This window comes from Salmo salar, chromosome 12 (genome assembly GCF_965601325.2).
Source record: "Salmo salar chromosome 12, fSalSal1, whole genome shotgun sequence".
Taxonomy (NCBI): domain Eukaryota; kingdom Metazoa; phylum Chordata; class Actinopteri; order Salmoniformes; family Salmonidae; genus Salmo; species Salmo salar.
The window spans coordinates 24,265,929-24,282,697 of record NC_138302.1 but is presented as its reverse complement, the minus strand read 5'-3'; the positions used below and the strand labels follow the sequence as shown (position 1 = coordinate 24,282,697).

The following is a 16,769-nucleotide window of genomic DNA, read 5'->3' as shown; positions in this document are numbered from 1 at the left end:
TCACTTGATTCCCTGTCCTCTACTAAACTCCTTTCTGGCACCATCATCTGTGTCCTTGTTCTCCTGAAACTCAGAAGCTCCGCACAAACACTTGTGCACGTGCACCCACATGCACACACTCTCTCTCTCTCTCTCTCTCTATCCCTTCCTCCCTTCATCTCTCTCGTTCTCTGTGGATGCATGGCTGAAGTGTGAGCTCATAAGCCTTCTGGGTGGCACTCCTGGTATATGTCACTGTCATCTGCTGCCACGAGGGGGGTCCCCTTTTCCAAATACACACTCCTTCATATCGCCCGCCATGCGCGCTCAGGGGCCTTTAAAACACAGTGCAGAGTTGAGTTTTAATGGGGCGCACGGGTGACGTGTACGCACGCACACACACACACACACACACACACACACACACACACACACACACACACACACACAGAACAGTTAAACAGAGGCAGGGGAACAGGGGAAGGAGAAAAAGGTATAATTGATTAAAAGCCCAATATGATGGTGTGTGTCAGGAAAAGCAAACTGCTCAAAGAGATGACCAATGATGGAAAGTGGAGAGGTTTTGTGTGTTCTGATGCTCAGCAATCCAATAACACTAGGATTTATAACAGGAGATCAAATGCTCCAAAACACATGTCCATCCATCCCCAAAACTCAATGACCCCCATCCACAAATATATGTATTAATAGTATCCCTATGCTGTATCCACTGATGCGTTCAACTAAAGTGAGTAATATGAGTGTGGTAAAGCTGTGTAGTAATGCTGACATGGGTATTTCTGCAACGGAGAGGCAGGCATATGGTAAACACTATAGCCCAAGTCCAAGACAAAACGAACTATGCAGCACACAGAATCTATAGACACAGACAAATATAGGCTACATTGAAGTAAACAACTGCACATTACACTGAATATTACAATGTGATGTTTAATGTAGGCTGGATCTCTCTAGGTGCGTGTGATAAATCGTGTAACAATACTACAGAACAAGCAGATGTTTCATCACTTATTTAGCGTGCAGCATTTGGAACTGTAGGCCTTTATAATACGAAGGCGTTCCGTTTTGACTGTGGAATTCCTTCTTTCTAACACATGTAGGGGTGCAGGACACGCACAGATTCACACACACACACACACACACACACACACACACACACACACACACACACACACACGCACACACACATACAGAGAAACTCGAGCGAGAGATGGAGAATGGGCAGATGTGTGTGTGTGTGTGTGTGTGCACTGTGAGATCTTGCATATACATAACAGCTTTTTTGTTTTTAACAATTGGTGTGGAAATCAATCACACGTTGACACGAAGAGTAAAATAAAATAAACTAAATGATGCCGTCACATTTAAACGGGTTCTACTCGCGTTCCCAAGCTGATGAAGCTGATATCTTCTGCCACGCAGGAATGGCTAAATGTAGCGTAAATTAAGCTACTGAATGAAACATTGTCAAATGGTAATTTGTAAAATTATAACGCCAGTCAATCAAACCAAATATTGTCAACTTAAAACAAAAATAAGACCAGGCACCTTTCAAAACAAAAGGTTATTGAAAGCTCGCGTTTTTATGTTTCAGGGCTCCACAATGTTTGCGCTGCAAATATTTTGTGTGTTATTGATTTCACAGTGTAGGAAAACACACTTCGCCTTAAAGATAAATAAGGCAAAATATAACGTTTTCAAAGTATAGAGATTACATTTGCCACTGGCAAGACTGGCACATATGGGAGATTAGGCTAATTCTGAGAGGTTCAGCGTCAGTGAATCAAGACAAGTTGTATAATAAATCTGACATGTTCAATTACAAAATGTTTTTTGCTATGATTTGATATTTTTAAATTCAGTGTTGTTTTCAAAATTGCAAGTAATGATAAGTTGCCAAATGTCGTTATAAATCAAATGAAAACATTTAATTATAAAGTGCTTATTTACACAAAATATATGCCTCAAACATTTACATGGCCACTAATATTGTTAGACATTTTGACTCAATTGACATCTTCAAAACATTTATTTTTTTCATTTGAAACATTTGTTTAATTGAATAGATACAACATCTATGAAAGATGGTGTTTCCCTGATGAATCCACGTCAATACAGAAAACACTATTGACTAAGCTAATTGTCACCAAGTTGCTGCAAGAGTTCATTTCCTATGCGGCTGGAGTTGGGGAGAGAGCGCCGTTTGTGGTACTCGGGATGAAAGCTCCAGAGATGCGGAGCGCCCATTGAATGGAGCGAGGCCGGGGACAGAAATGAAGATCCGGGGACCAAAGCTTGGGTCACTGTGGAGGCTGAGCGGCGCGTCGTTTCGAAATTCTCAATGCTAAGAGACGGAGGTGGAAGAAACGTCTTTTGGACAACGTTCGAATTCCTTGATAAAAGTGAGGAGAGCGCGGGCAAGATGCTGCTCACTGGTGGGATGCTTTGGTTAGAAACAGAATTATGTTCGATGCCCAAGTGATGGTACAATTCCATACCGGGTACCTGAAAATGACACGGTCCTATCCCGTTCGCCCCGTAGAAGGAAAATCCAGGGAGCACGCCGCTGCGCTCGAGCGGGCACCGGGTATCCATCATCCCAAATCGGTAATTCTGCCGTTTGAATCGTTTCCTCCGCCGTAGGAAGCTCCCGTTCTCGAACATATGAGACGACATAGGGTCTAACGTCCAGTAGTTCCCCTTCCCGGGGTTACCGGGCTCTCGGGGCATTTTGACGAAGCAGTCGTTGAGGGACAAGTTGTGACGGATGGAGTTCTGCCACGCGGGGAACTTCTCCCGGTAATACGTGAAGCGCTGGCTGATGAAGTCACATATCTCCGAGAGAGTCAGTCTTTTCTTCGGGCTCTGGAGGATTGCCATGGTGATAAGAGCGATGTAGGAGTACGGAGGTTTCACGGAGGCAGCGATTCTCTCTGTGCACTTTGGCGTAAAGTCACCCTCATCCTCCGTATCCTTCGCTGGCTGTTTTGGAGACAAGGACGCAGCGCTTTGCTGCTCCAGATCTGCCCCGTCTTCTTTGGTCAAAGATACATACCCCTGGTTCCGTGTAGATTTGTTCCCTTTTCCCGCCACGCTGATATCTGCCCTCTCCATGAGCTCGAGCTCTCCTTCCAGGGTCATAATCCTCCCGCGGGTCCGGTGCCACCTGCATGCGCCAACAGGCGAGATGAGGAGCCTCGGGTCGGACACCAGCCAGAGCCGACACACGCGACGGGCCTGCCTCCTGCCTTTTCGCTTTTCATTAGCAAAAAAAAAAAAAAAAAAAAAGAAAACCCAGCTGCACCAAAATACTTCCCCCTTCCTCCTCTTGCTCTTTCTCTTCAGTCCTGAAAATAATTACGACAAAGACTTACTAAAGTAAACATCCATCACAAGCAGTCACAACAATCATTAGGCCTACAAACGTGTTTATGATCTTGGGGAGAGCTAAGGTATGGAATAAAGCATAGGCCATTTGACAACTTTATGTCCAACAGACAATGGCACATTAGGACAGTCTTTGGGGCTTGTTGTCATACACAATAAAAATACACTTTTTTGTACTCAAATCAGAAGCCTGGTTGTAATGATTTGATGGGTGAACTATTGTCAGTTTTCTTCGATATATTTAACAGATGACAGGATTTAAGAATATATCCCGTTATCCCATTTGTAAAGCCATTATTGAATACCTACAGATCTTTATTTTAATAGAATCTGTCTCCCACAACAAATGCAAATCCTACCCAGTTCTCGATCCATAGAATCCTTTTATGATGGCTTTCATTTCACTCGGGAGTCAAATATGGTTAAAAATGTATTGTTTTCTGAAAAGAGAAATGAATGAAGAAGCACTGAACTGGAGAGCTAGGACAAAATTACTTCGGTGCCATTGCACACGTGCTGCGCTTTTACGTGTGGCCTCTTTGCAGTAATGCATAAACATTGTAATGCATAAACACTAGCTAACTCGATATTGTATTATCAATTGAAATTAATCATGTATTAGCTATTCTTTCCATTTTGTTTATGGCCAGGTATAACGAATAATATATGATTTAACTAAATGTTATGATTAGGATAGGCTACTTATCTATACATGTGAAAGCCAAGCTAGCAGTAGTCAGATTTTCATTTAAAACTGGTCTATACTAAATATTTCATGAGAATTCCAATATTTCCAGCAGATAACGCAAGTGGGTGGCCAAGCACATGGCAAATACTGTGTGGTTATTATTTCAGAATGGATTATGCGCTTTTCTGATCTGAAAAAGGCACATCGGCAAAAGAAAAGAGCCGTTTCACTACAAGCACAAAATAATGCAAAGGCCTGGTCATGTATTCAACCCTGCTGCAGCAGTGTCTGATATAAACTTGCCTCTTTCTTATTTTGATACATTTTAAAGTCCCAATAATTGCATTTAATTTAAGCATAGAAACACCCCTGAAGTAATTCTCACAAATCAGTTTGAATATGGTTCCGCATCAATTCATATCCCTCATTCTAGACCAAGTTGTAGGCACACACATTCAGAAGGTTGAGAGATAAAATGAAAACAAACCGGATAAGATATGTTAACAAGAATTTTATGCACACCAAACCCAAAAGTGTAGTACACACTAATACAAACGTTTATTTTTGTTACAGCCAGTTAATGCTAAGGGCTGTCCAGAAACAACCAAAAAGAAAAACAAATTAAAAAAAACAAATACAAACAAGAACAAAAGATAATATATCACTCAACTTAATTTAACTTAATGTAACATACAAACTGGATAGCACCAAGGTCAAGCCTAGTAAACAAGGGGAGTAAAGAGTCCAAAATGGCTACCTATTCCCAGTAAAGCAGGGCCAGAGCCATGAGTCCTTAGTCACTATAGTGCACTACCTTTGGCCAGAGACTCCCAATTTCCTGTATAGTGCACTACTTCTGTCAGAGTCGTTTCAGACACAGACAGTCTATTGTCAACAGACACAGCATCCAAGCAGGAGACTGTTCTTCTATTGAACTCTTTCTTCCTAAAGTGACAGCGCACGCTACAGTGCTAAAAGCAGCCAGACCCGTCAGACTGACTCACCATGGCTCAGCCAACACCGTGACCCACCATGACAGTATGTGATGTAATAAATGATCAAATAAACTCCAAGTCGCAAAGTCAGGAGGTGTGGCCAATTACCATGTACTTGGAGGGGGACTGTCTGGGGTATCAGTGTCTAGGACCTCATGACAAGGCCTAAGTGTGTTCCCTTCCCCTACACGGCAGAGTGCTTGCGGTGGGATGTAGCCAGCCGTGATACGTTTCCACATTTGAAGCAGCGCGAGTTGGAGTTTCCCTCCTTCCTAGGGATGTGCCAACACTGCAGACAGCGTACCTTGTACTTCTTATACCTGAGGAGTAAGTAGACATGGAGGAGAATAACAGGGGATATACAGCTGAAGCCGGAAGTTTACATACACCTTAGCCAAATACATTTAAACTCAGTTTCACAATTCCTGACAGTTAATCCTAGTATTGTAAAAATTCCCTGTCTTAGGTCAGTTAGGATCACCACTTTATTTTAAGAATGTGAAATGTCCGAATAATAGTAGAGAGAATGATTTATTTCAGCTTTTCTTTCTTTCATTACATTCCCAGTGGGTCAGAAGTTTACATACACTCAATTAGTATTTGGTAGCATTGCCTTTAAATTGTTTAACTTGGGTCAAACATTTCAGGTAGCCTCCCACAATAAGTTGGGTGAAGTTTGTCCCATTCCTCCTTACAGAGCTGGTGTAACTGAGTCAGGTTTGAAGGCCTCCTTGCTCGCACATGCTTTTTCAGTTCTGCCCACAAATGGTCTATAGGATTGAGGTCAGGGCTTTGTGATGGCCACTCCAATACATTGACCTTGTTGTCCTTAAGCCATTTTGCCACAACTTTGGAAGTATGCTTTGGGTCATTGTCCATTTGGAAGACCCATTTGCGACCAAGCTTTAACTTCCTGACTGATTTCTTGAGATGTTGCTTCAATAGATCCACATAATTTCCCTACGTCATGAAGCCATTTATTTTGTGAAGTGCACCAGTCCCTCCTGCAGCAAAGCACCCCCACAACATGATGCTGCCACCCCCGTGCTTCACGGATGGGATGGTGTTCTTCGGCTTGCAAGCATCCCCTTTTTTCCTCAGAACACAACGATGGCCAAACAGTTCTATTTTTGTTTCATCAGACCAGAGGACATTTCTCCAAAAAGTACGATCTTTGTCCCCATGTGCAGTTGCAAACTGTAGTCTGGCTTTTTTTAAATGGAGGTTTTGGAGCAGTGGCTTCTTCCTTGCTAAGTGGCCTTTCAGGTTATGTCAATATAGGACTCGTTTTAATGTGGATATAGATACTTTTGTACCCATTTCCTCCAGCATCTTCACAAAGTCCTTTGCTGCTGTTCTGGGATTAATTTGCACTTTTCGCACAAAAGTATGTTCATCTCTAGGAGACAGAACGTGTCTCCTTCCTGAGCGGTATGACGGCTGCGTGGTCCCATGGTGTTTATACTTGCGTACTATTCTTTGTACAGATGAATGTGGTACCTTCAGGCGTTTGGAAATTGCTCCCAAGGATGAACCAGACTTGTGGAGGTCTACAATTTTTTTCTGAGGTCTTGGCTGATTTATTTTGATTTTCCAAAGAGACACTGAGTTTGAAGTTTGGCCTTGAAATATATCCACAGGTACACCTCCAATTGACTCAAATGATGTCGATGAGCCTATCAGAAGCTTCTAAAGCCATGACATAATTTTCTGGAATTTTCCAATCTGTTTAAAGGCACAGTTAACTTAGTGTATGTAAACTTCTGACCCACTGGAATTGTGATAGTGAATTATAAGTGAAATAATCTGCCTGTAAACAATTGTTGGAAAAATGACTAGTGTCATGCACAAAGTAGCTGTCCTAACCGACTTGCCAAAATTTGAGTTTGTTAACAAGAAATTTGCGGAGTGGTTGAAAAACGAGTTTTAATGACTCCAACCTAAGTGTATGTAAACTTCCGACTTCAACTGTAGGTCACACTGATTGATGGCCTTACGTGTCCTTCAAGTCCTAATTCTTCTCACATATACGGTTATGTGATATTGTGGTCATCAAACCATCTACGTCACTGTCACCATTTACTATAACCACAGGGTCAGAGTTCATTGCCACGTGACCTGACCAGGAGAAACTCTGGGCCGTAACGATGTGCTTGATAATGCACTGCATTTAATGCGACTCACCTTATTCCACAGGCGTTACACAGCGGGGTGCCGTCCTCAGCATCTCGCCACAGAGGAGTCTTCGTGGTGCAGCAAGAGGCACAGATCTTATTCTCTGATGGGGAGAAAGGAGTGGCTATCAGTACAAACCAATAGGCCTTGTGCCATAATCCTCCTAAATATGTTGTAGAATAATGAAGTGACATGTTTCAATGACTATGCGGCTTCTCTTTCATTCTGTTTTTTCTTTCTAGGTGCACGGTGAGTGGGAGTGCCAAAGCACAACCTGATCTTGCAACCCTGCCCTTAACACTGTACACTACGTTACTCATTACAGTCTTAGGATGTTTACACAGCAGTTTCCCAAAATACCTCCATTAAAACTCCCCCTCATCAAATGTATTCCACCTGTCTATGGTTCTAGTTAAAGTGTTTGGATTTGTGTTGTAATGGTACCCCCTCCTGGATTACTGGAGTAGAAATAGTTCTACACAGAACATCCAGTCCCTGCAAATAACCTCTCATGAACCCTTTTTTCTAAGACTGCAGTGTTCTGCCTATTTCTACGGTGCTGGTATTGTTTTGTGCAGTAGTGGCGCCCCCTCCTGGTGAAGAGTGGTAGAGATTGGTAGTCACTGGAGGAGGGGTCGCTCTCTTCAGAGCTGCTGGTCCTCATGGAACTCTGGGATGAACGGGACCTGCCTGCTCTCAGTGACCTCCTGGTCGGACCACTAGAGAGATCTTCACTAGGACGGACGGACGCACACACACACACACACACACACACCTTTATAAAGCAGTTTGTTTGTAGAGAACATTGTGAGATATTTTACAACAATATACCGCATAGGGAAATTTGTGACATAGAAATTGAATTTCATACAATGCTTTTTATTACGACAGCTCCGGCAACTCTAAATAATAGAATAATATAATACATGTTTTTGAGTTATGGGGAGAAAGAGCAAAGCATACTCTGACTTCAACCATACCTGTACTTCTTGGAGGTGATGAGAAGGCGACACTGCTCCCTGCTGTCGTCCAGCTCTGTCTGCATGCGGAACGTCACTCCCTGGAAGTCTGGGTCTCCAACATCCACACTCCGGCTGGGATGGAGCTGCTTCCTGGGGGCCTTGGTGGACCTCCACATGGGGTTAGACGGAGAGGGACACTTCGGGGCTGCGGGGATAGTGTCCATGTCATCCTCCATGTCCATAGACCTTTGGGTGAGGTCCAATGGAGAGTCTGTAATAACACTGGTATCTTGTACTGTGTCTGTGTTCTCTTCCATGGCGCTTTCATTGAGCTCTGCTTTGATGCCTGGAAAACTGGCATCTTGTACTGACTTCGCGTTCACAATCACAGACCCTGCTTCACTGTTCAATATGAGCAACATAGTATTATGAGGGGAGTTCGGGGCTGGTGGCATGTCTCCCTTGGGGTCAAAGGTGAAACATATGTTTGAGTTGAAGTCCAGGGTCATGTTAAGGTTCAGCTGTTCTGGGCCTGGATGTATGCATGTCATGGTGTCTATGGAGGGAGGTGACAGACTTGCTGCATCCTTAATTGTACCTACTTTGTGGACAAGCGGTTGCCCAAACAGGTTTATATATGACACAGACGGATGTTTAACTGACAGCCCGTCTTTTGCCTCAGGACGGGCCTCCTTCACTGTGTTGTCTTCTTGGACTAAGGCACAGGGGACCTTTCCGCTTTCTTCACTCACAGACAATCCATCACCGTTAAGACAAAATGTGACTCCTGTTTCTTTGTTCGTTGCAACCTCAGAGTCTGAAGCTCCCACACCAGCTTTAGTTTTGTAGCTGCCATTGACATCCGGTGATGTCTGAGAACTGGTACCTGGACTTGTGGATGACCAATAACCACCTCCACCCAACTCACCCATCTCTCCCCTGGACCTGACATGAGGATGGGGAGAATCCCCTCTGGTACTGACTAGAGTGGGGCAGACAGGGACAGTGTTCTTACTGCACCCCACACCTTCAGGAGGATGTTCGTCAGAGTCTATAGGAACCAACTGAGCCCTGGCTGAGGTTCCCTCCTCTTGGTCGTCTGACTGGAGGAGTCTCTCACACTGCATGTTGATCAGGCTCATCAACTCCCATGAACTGCTGCTACTATGACGACTGGGCAGGACTGTGTTTGTATGTCTCCTACATTGTTCGAAGTCATCTTTTGGCTGGTTATGAAGGCTCGTGAGAGAGGAATTGTGCTGAGGAGGATAAGGTCTATGATCAGACACTTGATCCTTTTTAGACCTTTCATTTGATACAGATAAAGTCTTAGGCTTTGAGTCTATGGAGCGGTTGTGGACAGGGGTGGGAGTTGCTAGCTTGGTGGCTTCTTGGATGAGGTAGAGGATGGTGGACTGGGTCACCTGAAGAATAAAAGAAAGAAGACTCAACCACACACTGAGATAATATTGACCCACCTCATGCACAGCACACACACCTGCAGGCCCTCCTGGGTGTCCGGATCTTCCATGGTCCCTTGGCTGCCTAGTCTGTAGGTGGCTCCTGTGCTCATGTCGATGTGCCTATCTTGTGGAAAGGAAACAATTGGAAAGTGTTTACTAGCCTTCCCTGTAGCTCAGTTGGTAGAGCATGGTGTTTGCAACGCCAGGGTTGTGGGTTCGATTCCCACGGAGGGCCAGCACAGAAAAAAAAAAAATGTATGAAATGTATGCATTCACTACTGTAAGTCGCTCTGGATAAGAGCGTCTGCTAAATGACTAAAATGTAAAATGTAAATGTACTATACTATTAAGTGACAATATAGGTTTGAATGTAAATACAGTATGTTTTATTGTTAAAGTTATCAGCTGAATACAGTACCAGTCAAAAGTTTGGACACACCTACTCATTCAAGGGTTTTTCTTTATTTTTACTATTTTCTACATTGTAGATTAATAGTGAAGACATCAAAACTATGAAATAACACATATGGAATCATGTAGTAACAAAAAAAGTGTTAAATCCAAATATATTTTGCCTTGATAACAGCTTTGCACACTTGGCATTCTCTCAACCAGTTTAACAATGTAGTCACCTGGAATGCATTTCAGTTAACAGGTGTGCCTTGTTAAAAGTTCATTTCTGGAATTTCTTTCCTTCTTAATGCGTTTGAGCCAATCAGTTGTGTTGTGACAAGGTAGAGGTGGTATACAGAAGCTAGCCCTATTTGGTAAAAGACCAAGTCCATATTATGGCAAAAACAGCTCAAATAAGCAAAGAGAAACGACAGTCCATCATTACTTGAAGACAGGAAGATCAATACGGAAGATTTCAAGAACTTTGAAAGTTTCTTCAGGTGCAGTCGCAAAAACCATCAAGCGCAATGATGAAACTGGCTCTCATGAGGACCGCCACAGGAAAGGAAGACCCAGAGTTACCTCTGCTGCAGAGGATAAGTTCATTAGAGTTAACTGCACCTCAGATTGCAGCCCAAATAAATGCTTCACAGTGTTCAAGTAACAGACACATCTCAACATCAACTGTTCAGAGGAGACTGCGTGAATCAGGTCTTCATGGTCGATTTCCTGCCAAGAAACCACTACTAAAGGACACCAATAAGAAGAACAGACTTGCTTGCACCAAGAAACACGAGCAATGGACATTAGACCAGTCCTTTGGTGTGATGAGTCCAAATTTGAGTTTTTTGGTTCCAAATGCCGTGTCTTTGAGAGACGCAGAGTAGGTGAATGGATGATCTCCACTTGTGTGGTTCCCACCGTGAAGCATGGAGGAAGAGGTGTGATGGTGCTTTGCTGGTGACACGGTCTGTGATTTATTTAGAATTCAAGGCACACTTAACCAGCAATGGCTACCACAGCATTCTGCAGCGATACGCCATCCCATCTGGTTTGTGCTTATGGGTCTATCGTTTGTTTAACAGGACAATGACCCAAAACCCACCTCCAGGGTGTTTGAGAGCTATTTGACCATGAAGGAGAGTGATGGAGTGCTGCATCACCCGACCTCAACCAAATTGAGACGGTTTGGGATGAGTCGGACCGCAGAATGAAGGAAAAGCAGCCAACAAGTGCTCAGCATATGTGGGAACTCCTTCAAGACTGTTGGAAAAACATTCCAGGTGAAGCTGGTTGAGAGAATGCCAAGAGTGTGCAAAGCTGTCATCAAGGGAAAGGGTGGCTATTTGAAGAATCTGAAATATAAATATATATTTTGATTTGTTTAACACTTTTTGGGTTACTACATGATTCCATGTGTCATTTCATTGATGTCTTCATTTTATTCTACAATGTAGAAAATAGTAAAAAATAAAGAAAAACACCTGAATGAGTAAATGTTTAAAACGTTTGACCGGAGAGAGATATATATATCTATCTATCTATAAAATCACACACACACACACACACACCCACACACACACACACACACACACACACACACACACACACACACTTCCTAAATAAAAACAAATACTTACCAATTACAATAAATTACACATGATAGTTGATTTCATAATACTATAATAATTCAAGTTAAAAAGATTGTAAAGTAGCCTATTAGTAGCCTACTACTGTTAACTTCTAGAACAGTCTGAATTAGCTGTCAAAATCAAATTAGCTTCGTGAGCAGAGCTAGAATTAATGGCCCAACAAACCTTTGAAAGTCTTTAGTAAATAATGAGAAAGCCTACAATGACATTCTAACTAACACCTAGCCTATTGATACACACTTACTTCGTCAAATTGTATTCATTTCTCCTCAAAACGTAACCATCTGCATTCTACTACTATTTGATAGACGCTCTGAATGAGAATGTCATGTCTTGCTCGAGCTCACTGCTCAGTCTGAGGGCACGCTGAGGCCGTGCGTTTGAATATGAACTTTTCTGCCACACAATATCTCCACATCCTACCTTAGAAAATATCAAGTATTTACATTGAAAAAAATCGAATTATATGAGATCCCTGTGATCGATCGGATTAAATAGTTATTTAAACTATCGCGCTCAATCGTTTGATTGTGTAATGTCCTGATCACGGTACAGTCTCTTACCAAGGCGATCAGGGACAACATGCAGACTCACCCTTGGTTTTCTCACTGAATCTGTCTTGAGAGATGACAATAGTTATTTCCCCCAATTTGATCACTAGCTTCAGGAAATTGATGGTCACGTTACCGCAATGCACTTGTTGTTGGGCCTACAGGATGCCACAGATGTCTGTGATTGAAGTTGATTGGCCTGCATAAACACATAAATGTGTGGGTTGAGTGACTTGCGTTACGAATTGTCGGCCTTGTGGCGCCTCGGTTTCTTCTGTATATATAAAACGTTTTACATACAGGTAAATAGGCAACTAATACTTTGTAAGAATAGCCATCCATTACAAAACACGTGAAGTGAGGTTCTTGGTACAAATTGTAGGCCTACTGTTGAGTTTGACTTGCGATGCTTTATCTTGAACCATTTAAAATGATCTCCCACACAAAACAAATACAACGTATCAGTATTTAGCAGTGACACTGGCTGTTTAGACAGGCAGCCCAATTCTGATAATTTTTCGCTAATTGGTGTTTCGTTGTAAAAAAAATCTGAATTGGGCTGCCTAAACGCAGCCGTTTTAGCAGTGGTATTCAAAGCCAGTCCTCAAAGGGCCAGAGGTGGTTTTCTTGACCCTTGTATGATATTGCAATTGGTTTCCATTTCCTGGGTTTTGAGGATTTAAACTGCTCTCAAGGACTGGTGTTGAATACTGCACTTGTGGTGTTCAATTGCCTTCAGTGTGGTTTTTAAAAAGCATAGGGCTTAAGACAGACTAGTACAAACATTTGGTATTTTTATTGCACAAATCTAAAATAGACTTGCAAATTTGAGATATACCATATATACATAATACACCTACATATTTGTGCGTATGTTAGACAAATTAATTACAGTACAAGTGAAAGCATTCCAGGTTCATAAAGGAGCCAACTAATACTGGATACAGGTGTTTTTTGATGGACAGTTATGAGACTACTAACAGTGAAATGACAAGGCAAATCATTACTGGGTATGGATGGACAGAAACAGAAATGACTTGGGAATTGGACAAAATGCACCTGTCAGTGTAAAATGGTTTAGGCTGCATTTGGACCAATCAGATCAGCTTTGATGTGCAAAGATCTGTGATTGGAATTTTTTTAAATCAAAATTAGGCTCCCTGTGTGAATGCAGCCCAAGTATCTCCTTGGCGTCATCAGTTATCTAACAGATTCAACCCTTTCCTTTCCAATCGATCTCAAGCTGCCCTCTGCTTACAAAACATACTGCAAAAGTGCTACATCAGAGACGGTTAATGATTCCTGACAGGCTTGATGTAGGGAAAGGGCTTTCAGTGTTGTGGAGGGGCTTGTTAAGGTCTTGACTAGTCACCACATGCCCACAACAGTAAAATTCCTAGAAACTTGCCATAAGTAGATATAATGGTGAAAGCTATGTATACGTACACATTACATACTGTTAATTAGCTGTATGTGAGTGCTGCTATTGTAGAGACTGATTACTATTTGGAAGCTCCACCTGAGATGTGTGTATGTTGACCTTGGTAAATGAGTTGTAACATGGAATGTTCTATTCAAGGACACAAAGTTGTCATTTGCGTAGCAATGACAGGCCTTTCTGAAATGCTGACTCAGGTTACTATGAAACAAAGAACTGTTTGTGACATTAAATGGTTTGATAGACATCTCAATCTTGGCCTGAGAACTCTTATACACACACATGACATTTATACATGAATGCTGAAAACCATCCAACTCTTCCACAATCAGCATTACTTTCAGTGTGAGCCAAATACAACACACGTCAGAGGCTGCATTTACACAGGCAGCCCAATTCTGATATTTTTATCCAATAATTGGTCTTTTGACCAATCCCATCAGGGGCGCTGTCTAAATGCAGCCAGTGACTGGTATATAGCTTTTGTCTACGGTCACACAGTCATGTGGCTATGTAAGAGCATTCTTGACTTGGGGGGGATCCTTCAAGCCTCCTCTATCCCAGCTCACCTCTTTATACCTGCCGACAGTTCAAAGAATGCAACTCTCTCTCTTACGACTTAGTCCTGAGGGGCTGTGTTCCAACATCCATACTAGCATACTACTGAGAATGCATGCCCAATATGTTGCTTCACACTAAGTAGGGTGCTAGTGTGGAATGTAGTGTCCTCAGTGTGGTTTGGGAACATGGCCGTCCACGTAGAAGTTCCTGGTGACCTTAGGCAGGGTCAGCTCGATGCCCTCCAGCTCCTGGGTGAGGATGATCTGACAGCCAAGTCTGGAGTTCTCCTGTAGCGCTGGGGCCATGTCCAGCATGTCATCCTCTCTGGGACGAGAAGAATCAAATTGAAGCCATTGATTTGCATGTATGCGTTTATTTGACAGGAGCAATGTACAACGTAAAGACGTGCAATGACATGAGCTCTCGTGGAATATGGCATATCTTATAATAAAACAAACAATCTCATACCTTTCGTCAGGCTCTGGTAGCTTGTCGACATGGTCTCTGTTCACATACACGTGGCACGTTGAGCAAGCTAGTGACGCCTCGCAAGCTCCTTAAAATCACGCATGGACAGGGAGAAAGAAACAAGATGTAAGTGTGGCTCTCGAGTGGCGCAGTGCCTGTCTCTAAGGCAGTGCCTGTCTCTAAGGCAGTGCCTGTCTCTAAGGCAGTGCCTGTCTCTAAGGCAGTGCCTGTCTCTAAGGCTAGAGGCGTCACTACAGACACCCTGGTTCGAATCCAGGCTGTATCACATCCGGCCGTGATTGGGAGTCCCATAGTGCGGTGCACAATTGGCCCAGCGCTGTCTGGGTTTGGCCGGTGTAGGCCGTCATTGTAAAATAAGAATTTGACTTGCCTAGTTAAATAAATAAAAACAGTGTTCATGAATACAATAATGGAGAAATCAATCACCAACTTTTGACCTGAATTCTCTCAGGATGTCATCAAACCCTATTAGCACTCACCTTCCAGTTCAATGTTGTGCCTATGGGCCAGGTACATTGCATTGTCTCCCACTTTAGCCTTCACTGGAATCCTCTTTCCTGATCTATCTATGTACACCACATTCACCCTAAGAGCAGACCAAAAACAACAATATTAAAAACTCATAGTTCACAAATGACAATGCAAGTGATAAATGCATGATGCACTCAAATGACATTAAGGCAAATCAGTAACAAAGTATGTATATATGCCCTTGAGTTTGTCTGCATAAGGGTTAGGGTTACTAACTTGACCATTTACGTACTGTAATGGAGTCAAAAGGGCAAAGACATAAATAGCTAACATTACTCAATTAGCTAGCTAAATGATACACTGGCAGAGTAGCTACTTACACGTCTTCTTGGGGGTCTTCTGCACTTGCACCCGCCTCACTTTGGTACAGACCTACACAAATAAAATAGAGACATAGTCGACATTCAGTACCAGATCCTCTTACAGATTGTCTGACTTACTGTACGACTTTGAGACCAACTTAGTTACAGAGAATTAGCAGCTTTGGAGATCAGTTACACAACTTATCAAACGTTCTTAGCAACAGATGACATGATTGTCTTGCTATGTTATTCACAATGTGGGTGCATTTTTTTTAAAAGTATGTAACCTTTATTTAACTAGGCAAGTAAGTTAAAAACAAATGATTATTTACAATGACGGCCTACACCGACCAAAATCGGACCACCCCGGGCCAATTGTTCGCCGCCCTATGGGACTCCCAATTCCCAATCACGGCCGGTTGTGATACAGCCTGGAATCGAACCAAGGCGTCTGTAGTGACGCCTCAAGCATTGAAATGCAGTGCCTTAGACCGCTGCGCCACTCGGGATCCTTACTAATAGTACATAGTTACGATGTTCTTAGACATAGCTGACTAACTTGTTAGCAGCTGTCTAGCACTAAATTGATATACATTAATTGGTTTGATGGAAGCTGAACAATTGGTGAACGTTAGATAGCAATCCAAGTGTAGCTTCGTAAGTTAGCAACCGACCAACTCACCTTTGGATGTCTGCAAGTGTCGGTTCGACGTCCGAAAACGATTAACATTCGACGAACTAGCTATACCATTCAAATAACTATTCAACCTGTTGAAAGGACATGTGCTACAATCTGGTATAACTCTAGAAAGTCTCAAAGTCAGCCCCACGCTCGACCGGACTCCAGCGGAGGCCGCCATGATTATGTTTTGATCACGTGAATGAAAGCAGCCAATAAAAAAGTAGCAATGACATACGCATGTTTTGACTGTCTTCAGTTATTTGAGCGGCAGAGAGCGCTGTTGCAACACACATTTATAGAACGATAACAATTTTTAGTCTGACTTGTAAATGCCTTTATTATAAATTCTAAAGAGAACGTGATTCTGGTGCTCGCATATATATATGTGTATATAATCTTATTAAATACTTTTTTCTTTACATAGTTGAATGTGCTGACAACAAAATCACATGGATGGAAATCAAATTTATCAACCCATGGAGGTCTGGATTTGGAGTCAC

At 42.6% G+C, this 16,769-nt stretch overlaps 3 protein-coding genes and 1 non-coding gene across 4 annotated transcripts; 1 reads left to right on the top strand and 3 right to left on the bottom strand.

Moving 5' to 3' along the window:
- Positions 1-914: 914 nt before the first annotated feature.
- On the bottom strand, positions 915-3,468 carry LOC106564516 (forkhead box protein D3-B-like). The gene has a single exon (XM_014130640.3). It carries the CDS (start codon positions 3,139-3,141, stop codon positions 2,137-2,139), a length of 1,005 nt encoding a protein of 334 aa, XP_013986115.1. The 5' UTR covers positions 3,142-3,468; the 3' UTR covers positions 915-2,136.
- Positions 3,469-4,770: 1,302 nt separating this feature from the next.
- Positions 4,771-12,423, bottom strand: LOC106564515 (uncharacterized). Its single transcript, XM_045691061.2, has 6 exons — positions 12,310-12,423; positions 9,706-9,794; positions 8,226-9,631; positions 7,870-7,979; positions 7,255-7,348; positions 4,771-5,390 (listed from the first exon to the last, which is right to left on the bottom strand). The coding sequence occupies exons 2-6, from the start codon at positions 9,778-9,780 to the stop codon at positions 5,255-5,257; spliced, it is 1,821 nt and encodes a 606-aa protein (XP_045547017.1). The 5' UTR covers positions 9,781-9,794; positions 12,310-12,423; the 3' UTR covers positions 4,771-5,254.
- Positions 9,830-9,905, top strand: trnaa-ugc (transfer RNA alanine (anticodon UGC)). Its single transcript has one exon. It is a non-coding gene; the product is annotated as a tRNA-Ala (tRNA).
- A 624-nt stretch (positions 12,424-13,047) lies between the features above and the next one.
- Positions 13,048-16,467, bottom strand: LOC106564505 (ferredoxin-2, mitochondrial). The gene is made up of 5 exons (XM_014130628.3): positions 16,270-16,467; positions 15,606-15,657; positions 15,234-15,340; positions 14,734-14,821; positions 13,048-14,589 (listed from the first exon to the last, which is right to left on the bottom strand). The coding sequence occupies exons 1-5, from the start codon at positions 16,445-16,447 to the stop codon at positions 14,433-14,435; spliced, it is 582 nt and encodes a 193-aa protein (XP_013986103.1). The 5' UTR covers positions 16,448-16,467; the 3' UTR covers positions 13,048-14,432.
- Positions 16,468-16,769: the final 302 nt, after the last annotated feature.

Coding starts and splice junctions, on each gene's coding strand:
- LOC106564516 (XM_014130640.3), bottom strand. CDS start 3,141: ATGACCCTGGAAGGAGAGCTCGAGCTCATGGAGAGGGCAGATATCAGC.
- LOC106564515 (XM_045691061.2), bottom strand. CDS start 9,780: ATGAGCACAGGAGCCACCTACAGACTAGGCAGCCAAGGGACCATGGAA. Junction 7,349..7,869: donor AGAGAGCGACCCCTCCTCCA/GTGACTACCAAT, acceptor TCTCCCCATCAG/AGAATAAGATCTGTGCCTCT. Junction 5,391..7,254: donor TGTAACGCCTGTGGAATAAG/GTGAGTCGCATT, acceptor CTTACTCCTCAG/GTATAAGAAGTACAAGGTAC.
- LOC106564505 (XM_014130628.3), bottom strand. CDS start 16,447: ATGGCGGCCTCCGCTGGAGTCCGGTCGAGCGTGGGGCTGACTTTGAGA. Junction 15,658..16,269: donor ACACTTGCAGACATCCAAAG/GTGAGTTGGTCG, acceptor TTATTTGTGTAG/GTCTGTACCAAAGTGAGGCG. Junction 14,822..15,233: donor GCACAACATTGAACTGGAAG/GTGAGTGCTAAT, acceptor CGTGATTTTAAG/GAGCTTGCGAGGCGTCACTA.